The sequence below is a fragment of the Puntigrus tetrazona genome, chromosome 25 (assembly GCF_018831695.1).
Source record: "Puntigrus tetrazona isolate hp1 chromosome 25, ASM1883169v1, whole genome shotgun sequence".
Lineage (NCBI taxonomy): Eukaryota > Metazoa > Chordata > Actinopteri > Cypriniformes > Cyprinidae > Puntigrus > Puntigrus tetrazona.
This window is the reverse complement of record NC_056723.1, coordinates 8,696,677-8,706,622: the sequence shown is the minus strand read 5'-3', so window position 1 is coordinate 8,706,622 and position 9,946 is coordinate 8,696,677. Positions and strand designations below refer to the sequence as shown.

The window sequence follows — 9,946 nt, the reverse complement described above, 5'->3', positions numbered from 1 at the left end:
AGATGTGCTGGTCTAAATAATTATCATTATCACCCTCATCATCATTTAACGGGAAAATAATTCTAAAGGCTTCAGTAAAAACCTGTTACATGGTTTCCTTACAAAATATGCAATAATCTATATAGGTTTATGGAAGTAATTGATAATAACAATTAATTATTATTTAAAATAATGCGAAAAAGGGTGTTCCCAGAAGCCTTGGTATGGCACACACCACTCTTGTATATTACAATAATAATAATTTAAAGACTCTACAGATGTTTTTTTAAGAACTTAATTCATCCTGTGTTCTATTTCACCACAAAGCAGTTTAAAGTAATTCATGCTGACATTTTACCATTATAGCAGTTAATGAGCTGTTTCCTTCCTTTGCTAAAGTTTCCTTTAAGTAATAAGGCTGTTCAGTTCTTGATGAACGCCGCATAAATTCTCAGGGTTTCTGGTTAAGCGTGTCCCAAATTGGAGCACAGATTTATGATTTTCACTGCTCTAGTCAGCATGTTTCCTGCTCTACTGGTCCTCCTCATGCTCAGTCAGGGTTGCTTTAATATGCATGAAATCAACACAAACTCAGGGAGCACTCGTGCGGTCCTGCGGCCCTATCAGTGTCCACAGCAGCGGTCCTCGGGCAGGCACATGACTCCAAAACCCTCAGTCAAGCTGCCGATTACACAAATGCTAAGTTCAAGGCGCACGTAACGCGCAGCTCCGGTTTCCTTGACGACCAGCCTGACCAGCCGACTGCAAAGGCCAGTGTCTCTCGCTCTCTCTCTCTCTCTCAACTTCTCAGGAGTGTGGCCGCTGCCTACAGGTCAGCTATGCATCTCACTCAACAGGACCAAAAACTTGACATTGTGTTGAGAAACCAGGGCGCCACAGTCTCGACTTTTGAAGTAAGTACCAAAAAATTGTTCTAAATGAAAACAGCTCAATCCTGAGATGAAACAAGCACGCTCTTATCAATTGCTGTTTGTTTCTCATCATCACATGTGTTTTTATGGAAAGCCCTGGAATTATTCCACGGGGCTTGTTTTGTAAATTTTAGTCACCAGTTAGTTATCCGATTGTGAAACATCGGTTTCTGGTGGATTATGGGTTAACAGAGGTTAGGCTAATGTATATATCGGTGGTTGTGCTTACTGTACAAAAAGGTCAACATTTTACGTAACTGAGTGCAACTGTTGTAGTTCAGACTGGATTCCAAACTTTTTAGGATCGTTTTCAGACCATCATAATCATTGTCATTATGGAATTATGCAGCACTGTACGAGTAACCCGAGAAGTTAATACGACATAACTTGCAGTCTTGAGAGGCCCCATATGGTAACATTTAGCTAAAGTTTTAGCGCAATTCTTGTTGCCACCACATCATGTATTATTAATATGCTTCACAGTGCCAGTTTCCAAACACACACAACCACAAAATCAGGAAAAATGTCATATGCCATGATACTGCATCAGACGTTTTATAATAAATGACACCGTCTGATTTCAATGTGATGTAAGAGAAACATTTTTCTAAACATCCTTAATATGCAATGCTACATTTTCTTCCATTATTGAATACCCTATATTTCTGTATGTAGTATAAAGCTCAATAAATACATTTTACAAATAAAACTTAATATCACACTTTTGTTGTAATTAATAAATTATACATTTTCTGAATCAAATCCACCATTAGGGTGAGGGGAAAAAATCCATCTAAAAAATTCAGAATCATAAATTCATATTTATTTATTTAGCCATTCTGTCTCTGAGAATATATATTTAATCATTTAAATACGATTATTTATGTAACATATTTTTATTTAATATTACATCTTATAAAATATAGACTAACCAATGAATAAGCCCCTGACTGTTTCATGTGCTGTGTAGGAAAAGGCTAATAAAGACCAGAGTAATTGAATTACAAACTGAAACTAGATTTAAAGGCCAAATGGCTTCGGGTGAAATGGCTTGTTCAGAATAAACCTAACATTCTCACTTCATCCTTTTCTCTGTTTACTTCAAGTGCAAAAACAGCCGACAACAACCAACATTCCTCCCTAAACCAGCTATCAATATTTTGCTGATTATGAAAGATTAGTCACCAGCAGGTGGAATTTCAGGGCATGAGTAACTTAACCCTTGATTAAACATTTGCATAAAATCTGCAAACTTTAAGCATTAGTAGCCAAAACAATTTAGCATGAAACAGAATGTAACATTAGCCTGGTTTGTGAGTCTCTGTCTGCTATGAACTAACGCAAACGACTTAGCTTTACCACATATAATATTAAATTAATACTTAAACTTCTTCTGGACTAAGCTAGTTAGAGGTATCCATGTCAAATTCAACTTTTTCAGCTGATATTAATGTGCACGTCAATACACAGCAACTACCACTTGGGGGCGGTAGCGAATTATGAGTTGTGTTTTTGACCCGACTTTAACCGCTAAATATTTGCGAAATTGTTTACTGCATGCGACCTTTGACAGCACCAGCAGATATGTATTTTCGTCCTTAATTGCGTGTTTGATGTCTTTAAAGTGACTACTGACATCACAGCTTGATCCTGGAGCATTACGTACACAACAACAGCTAATGGAGTTAAATGCCACGCGTACTCGAAAGATAGCAATCGTTTTCTTGAGGAAAAGAGGCGCGTATGCGCTCTCAAACCCCACGGCGCTGATGTGAAGGAGCTGTAGGGGGCAGTATATACCGTTCAGGAAAAGCCCGCGCGTCTGGGCTCAGGTAGAAACGGTCTCCCTCGTTATGTTTCCTTGTTCAAGTTAGACGCTTTTCTGCAGCTGTTTTCACGGCGATTAATTTAACTGTGTAACGTTCATTCCGCCGAAATACACGGTAAAACGTTCCTGTTAAGCCATTTGGGCACTTGTATGACATGAATTAACTTTGGTCTTTAAAAATGAAATCAAAACATAACCATAAATCAGTTTAACGTGAACTGGAGTAGCTGGCAAGCTAACTCTCTTATTATCTATTTTATTTATCTTAACTCTCTTATCTATCTATCTATCTATCTATCTATCTATCTATCTATCTATCTATCTATCTATCTATCTATCTATCCATCTATCCATCCATCCATCCATCCATCCATCCATCCATTCATCCATCTCTGTCTGTCTGTGTCTGTCTTTCAATTCTGTAGAAGCGGGAAATTCATCTATCATCATTTACTCACACTGATGTTTTTTTTAAAATCCACATGTCTTCCGTGGAAAACACAAAAAAGACAATGTTATTCAAACAGCCTCTGTCACCATTTTTTACTCCATTGAATAACAGAAATGGTGACTGAAACTGTCATTCTGCCAAATCATCTTTTGTGTTCCGAAGAAGAAGAAAAAGGTTATACAGGTTTAGAGCGGCACGAGGGTGAGTAAATGATGACAGAAGTTTCATTTTTGGTTAACTATGCCTTTAAGACATCATCAATCTCACATCAACATAATGGCTTTTTTTGTTCATGCTTGAATGAATCCTGATTCCCTCGTTATAGAGCAACACTACGTACTGAATTTGAGCTGAGGGCATGTTGCTTATGAAAAGAAAAGAGCAGTCTTTTTGACATTTTTCATGCTTACATATGCGCTGGACCATAACGTTTTAAAACGAATCACTTGTTTGTTGTATCGAATATCCCCATGAGGTGCTCTGTCCTGGGTTTTCTTAACAGCAGATCAACCACAGACCGAACGGTCTTTAAAAGGCCCATTATTGGCTGATAAGTGCTCATTTGAATGAACTGCACAATGAGAATAAAGCACAAGAGAGAGAAAAAAGGGTGATTGGGAGTCGTAAAAGAAAAATTTGAAAAGAAAGCCATAAAGAGTGCCATCTAAAAAAAAATACAATACTTTATTGTATCGAATTTCTGAAATAGCACCAGTGAATACATTTACCTTCCGTTGAAAGGGAAACGGCAAAAAAAATTCTGTTATTACAGTATTTACAGTGTCGGAAAAGAATTATGTATAGAATCATTTTTACATCCACCACAAATGAACTTGAATGGGCCACATTTTTTAAACTGAACAGATCTAATTACAGACCAAACGGTCATGTCTGAATTGCAATTATCTTCAAATTACTGTAAGTAAATTGCTTAAATATTTCCTGTAATTGTCCTGCCACATCAGTTAGAAGTAACAGACAAAATATAAAAACATTTCTTTCTTTTTTGTTATTGTAGCTATTTAAATCATTCTAAAAAAAAATGTGTTGGTATATTAAGACTTACATCAAATAGAACACAATGAGAAATGTTCATTGGAATTATATTTCTTTCTTTCAATACTCAAACTATTTAATTTGACAGTTTCATCCAAGATTTATTAAAGCAGCCCCCTAGGTTTTGTTAAAGATCTTTAGACTTTGCAGGTCTCCATATCTTGTTTCTTTGAAGGATTTAGTGATCACTGTCCTTTGCTCTCTCAATTAACCTCACTTCTAAGTCTCTTAGAATATGTTGGAATAATACCCTCAGATTTCAGATGGCAGCCTTGATCCTGAGAAGACTGTTATTGCTAACCCCCATGCCGACAGTCTGGACGAGGGTCTCGACTCGAAGCCTGAAGGCAACCTTATCTACGCCATCAACGATCGACCACCATGGTACCTCTGCATTCTTCTGGGTTTCCAGGTGAGAGACAACATGCGACAAATGCGGCTTAACCCCTGCCACACGTGAAGCGCCTTAAAGCACACATCTCCTAAGCGGACAGGTTTCTCCTCATTTGAACTACTGACACAGGGGACCTTTGATGGCCTTGCAGGGTTAAACTGACAGCTTGAGGCTAGAGTTCTACTCTGTGCATGCCAAGAAAATGTGTTTGTGTAATCATCTGGGTGGGAGAGTTGATCGTGCCTTGAAGGGCACGATCAGGGTGACTAAAGATAAAGTTTAACTCCTTAATACACAGGAATGCTGCTCTGATGATTGGCCACACCTGGTAGAGTACAGAATCTGCTTGTTTTTTTACATTTAGTCTTCTTTAGATGAATAGAGGCAGCGTTGCCCTAATAACCTGTATATTGTTTACATACAATGAGGCTAATTTCATTGACCCCTTGACGTCAGGTGTGTTTTTTGTCCGCATTTTAATGTGAAATTAAATACATATTTAGACTGCGAGTCCACAAGTTGCCCAATTTGCTTGCAGTTCTTAAAATGGTAGTATTTTACTTTTGTTGGGTTGCACACTTGCAGTTTAGACACAGTGTAAAGCCTAATAAATTATTTGCTGTACTGTTGCTTTCTAGTAGATGTTCCTACTAGGGATGGGGATTGACATTTTTAATAATCTGATTGCAATTTAGAAGCTCTCATTTCGATTAAGTTGATTTAAGTGTGATTTATTTGAACATACTTCAGTTACAGTTTCTATTGTTTCTAAGTGTGTGTACGCTTAAATTCACACCACACATTTTTTTTAACATTCTTGCAGCTCTCTGCTCTAAATTAAGTTGATTAGTGATATTTTATATGCTAATGACATTAATTAGAAGTCGTTTACAAGGCAGAGAGCTGAAACCCTTTATTTGCGCATGATCAAGATCATTTGCGATTCATAGATTTTTACATCTGGAAGAGAGTTTTATGTTCGTACGTTTATTCTATAAATTGCATGCACGTTCATTTTATAAATGAGAGGCCCCTTGACTGCAAGCAGGCCAATTCAGCAAATGGACTTTTCTACTACAAAACCCTGCTGTTGTAAAAGCTGCAGTATGTGGTTTTGCATTGTCTTCCTGAAACACCCAAGGCCTTCCGTGGAATACATTCTGTTGTCTGGAGGGGAGCATATGTTGCTATAAAACCTTTAAATACCTTTCAGCTTTAATAGTGCCCTTCAAAACGAGCAAGCAACCCATACCATATGCACTTATATGGCATGGACTTCCAACAAGAATGACAAAATTAGACTCGTCTGACCATTAAACACTTTTCTTGCACTTCATTTTAAATGAGCCTTGGCCCACAGGACATAACTGGACTTCTGAACCAAGTTGACATATGGATTTCTTTTTGCATTATAGAGCTTTAGTTGGCGGCAGATTGTGTTTACCGACAGTGGTTTCTGGAACTATCCCTGAGCCCATTTAGTAACGTCAGTGACAGAATCATGCCAATGAGTGATGCAGCGTCATCTGATGGCCCAAAGACCACAGGGATCCAACAAAGCTCTTCGGCTGATGATGTTATGTGCTGTATGTGGTTATATTTGAATGCTGTTTTTAAAGCTTAAAATCTTTTTACACTCTCTTTTAAAGAATGGTGAGCCTCTTTACTTCTGAGAGACTCTGCCTCTCTAAGAAATCCATTTTATAGCTAATCATGTTACAGATCTGATGTCATTTAACTTAATTAGTTGCTAGATTTTCTCCCAGCTGAATCTAAGAAATTTCCTGTTTGTTTCAGCCATTTGTTGCAACTGTGCCAACTTTCTTGAGACCTGTATCAGACATCAAATTTGAAACTAGCTCATTTAGTGGATCAACGTGTAAAATCTCTCTTTTTAAACATTTGTAATGTTTTTTACGTTCTATTCTGAATAACATAGTCTTTTAGTTTTCATTTTATTAAAATGTAAAAAATGTCTCGGCATTCCGGAATTCGTAAAATAGCTTGAGGTTGAGTAAATAATGAGGTAATTTTCATTTTTGGGTGAAGATGAGGTCCTATTGATGAAATGTTTGTGAAATTTTTCAGCCAAAAATGATCTGTTGTCTATTGTCAGTAGTTTAGTGGTATGTGAAGTATGGCTCATACAGAAGTCACTTTTCTCTTGGTAGACAAAGCAAATTCATGAGACCAACAAAACTAGTCAACTTTAAATGAGGAGCTTTTTCCAGCTCTCACGATTGTGCAGATTCTTATTGAGAAATTTTATTCCATTGAAGATTTGACTGAATGTGACCATATGCACCCTTATAGTTGGAGTAATTTTGAAAACTGTTTGGTTTTAGTAAATGTTCTTGGCCTTCAAAGTTTCCGTTTTACACGCATGTTGCATCATCAATGATCCCTTTCACTCAAAACTATCAGTTCTCATCCAAACAAATGACTACTGTTTGCTTTGACCCTTGAAATCATCATGATCGCTGTGAGTGCCTCAAGGCTTTGCTGCCACTCTAGGCAGTGTTATTCCTCATTATTTGCATCCAATGTTTAAGGTGAAGGAAACATGAGCCAAAGTGTTCCACTTATTTGTCTGGATGACACATGGAGATCAAAGACAACTGGGTGGGGGGAGAGAAAGGGCAGGAAGGTACACAAGGGACTCGCATCGACATGTGAGGTAAGATGATGTGCCGAACGCAAAGAGGAGTACAAAGAAGAAGCCTCATTCCTCCAGCACACTCGCTTTCATCTCTCCGTCGTCACAGAGGGGAGGAAAAAACAGGGAGAGACCTGGTATTTCATGTCAGCGCAGACTCCCTTAGAGCCCCTGACTCGTTTCTGCTTTCATTACTGCCGTTTTTTACACTAATACAATCCCTCTAGGCTTATGAAATTAAGTCCCATTCAAAACTGTTTGCCTTCGCTACTTGACTTTGGGGAAGGGCAGCTGTGAAGGCATAAAACAGAACAATAAAACAACAGGAATTTAAGTGTGAATACGTTTAATTCCCTCTTTCTCCTGCTGTGTAAATTCTCTCCTGTGCTCCTGTGTCTGAATATCCGTACCGTAATCTCCTGTCAAAGATGCTGAGCGTTCAGCCAAGTTTTACTTTTTCGAAGCCCGACAATTTATGAAGCTTACTGCTGAGAGTAAAAAGGGGCTATCAATTCACAACAGATAGGCCAACATCTGTCTTCAATTTTTCACACGTCTGCCTGGCCACATTTAAGATTTGCAACATTTTTTGTGATCATATGTCTTCCCTTGTGTCTCACCCCTCATAACGAGTTAAGCCCAGTGTCATCGCCTTTTATCGCGATTCATTCCTGTTTCTTGCATCACACAGCATTACATACTGGCTTTCGGTGGCATCCTGGCAATTCCTCTCATCCTAGCCGAGCCGTTGTGCATCAAAGAGAACAACTCTGCTAAAAGTCAGCTCATCTCTACCATCTTCTTCATCTCAGGCGTTTGCACTTTGCTGCAGACCACTCTCGGGACCAGGTACTGGGATAAATGTTCCTCAGTGTGTGAATGATATGCATTGCCACAAGAAAAAGTGCAGAAATGAACATTTATTTCATAATTATTTTGCTGTTATTCACTGTTAAGCTGCTCTAATTGTATAAAGTTCTGTAGTAATATAGGTGACTTGACTTGATCGATTAATGATTAATAATTTTTTCTTCATGTAGCCTATGTATCCCGTCAGCTCAATATACAGTATTAAATTAAACTAAATAACTTTGTTCTTCATCAGAATCACAAATGATACATTTTTTGCATTGCTTACAAGAATACATATGAAAATATTTAGAGATATTTAGGCCTATGAATTATTCAGGGCCCCATAATAAGGGATAGAAAAGCGCCATTGTGCCTTTCAATGTGAAAAGGCCTAACATTTCAACTTCAACTTTCTAGTATGTCTTTTCTGTACCTCAAACCAGTCTAGCATGGCGCTAACAACGGAAAAGCAGTGTGCAAAGTGAATTTAAGTGCCAAAATCATAAATAAAAAAATTCTGCTCTACATTTGTATAATTATTATTCAGTCAGTCAAGTCAGTTCAATTGCACTGTCAGTGTTATGAAACAAATGTTATCTATAAAAGAACCTTTTAATAAGACAGGCCGTGCGGGTTTGAAACAACATGAGAGTGAGTAAATATTAATAAAAGTAATTTAAAATCATTCATGCCGTGGTGTTTTCCATCCAAAGCATTTGCTTTTAATGATTTTTATGAGCTCCATAAGTCAATGAAGGGAATATTGCATTTTTATGTCTGACTACTGCCAATCATTTTATGATGATGCATAAAATAGGCTTGACTCTAAATCAACATCCTTTACATCTTTTCAGGCTGCCGATCCTCCAAGGGGGGACGTTCACCTTCATTACCCCTACTTTGGCTATCCTTGCCCTTCCCAAGTGGAGATGCCCAAACACGAGTGCCACTCCTGACCTCAACGCCACAGATTCTGCAGCGCTCCTCGAGGATGGCGATGAGGTGTGGAAAGTCCGCATCCGTGAGGTAATGTAGGAAATGTCATTTCAAAGCTGATCAAAAATAACTGCAGCATTCGCTTCATGCTGGAGTTTGAAACAAGTGTGGCTGTTCTGAGCTGTGAGTCATGAGTCAGAAGGAACTGTGAGTCACCAGCGACCAACAGACGATAATGATCCACTTTGTGCTCATTATACAGGGTGATCTCATTCGTATGCATATGGAAAGTGCAAACGTACAGTTTTGCGAGTTTTAGAGACTCGCATAACTTTTCAAAGCCTGGTCCAAAATGAAATTGCTGGAATCTTTGTGAGGAACTTTAATCCTCAATATTCTCTTTGAACTTCTACCTTTATTCATTGGCGCATGCTTTTGCCATCAATTTATACATACATTTATATACACTGTACAGTGATTTAACTAACTGTAAAGACAATAAAGCACAAAATAAAGGGATAAAGCACATCTTTTAAGAGATTTATGTCAAATAGTTTGTTTTAGAAGCAACCAATGTAATATTATACATATGTAATATTAATATATGTAATATATGTACAAAAACATGTAAGAATGATCCGAATACTACTGAAATCATGTTGAAATGCAAGTTGTCTGCTTTTTTAAAATAATGAGTATTTGCTATGAGATTGGATCATTTATATTTTATTAGTGTAATAATTGTTCCTTTTAAGTCTCGGGTTTTGAGAGCAGCTTTTGTCTTAAATTAATATTTTTAATATAATCTTTTTGACCGAATATTTCACTCAAAGGCATTTTGGAGCTATACGGTTCACTTTTA

General features: G+C 37.6%; 1 protein-coding gene across 2 annotated transcripts in view; it reads left to right on the top strand.

The window, feature by feature from the left end:
- The first annotated feature begins 507 nt into the window (after nt 1–507).
- Nucleotides 508–9,946, top strand: part of si:dkey-106n21.1 (solute carrier family 23 member 2) — a 29,582-nt gene continuing 20,143 nt past the window's right edge. The window contains exons 1-4 of one of the 2 annotated variants that reach the window (XM_043227323.1): nt 508–893; nt 4,503–4,658; nt 7,988–8,145; nt 9,003–9,174. In XM_043227323.1, coding sequence (XP_043083258.1) covers nt 819–893; nt 4,503–4,658; nt 7,988–8,145; nt 9,003–9,174 — 561 coding nt within the window. In that variant the 5' untranslated portion in view covers nt 508–818. The remainder of the gene's footprint in view (nt 894–4,502; nt 4,659–7,987; nt 8,146–9,002; nt 9,175–9,946) is intronic. The other variant, XM_043227320.1, reaches the window with a different exon arrangement.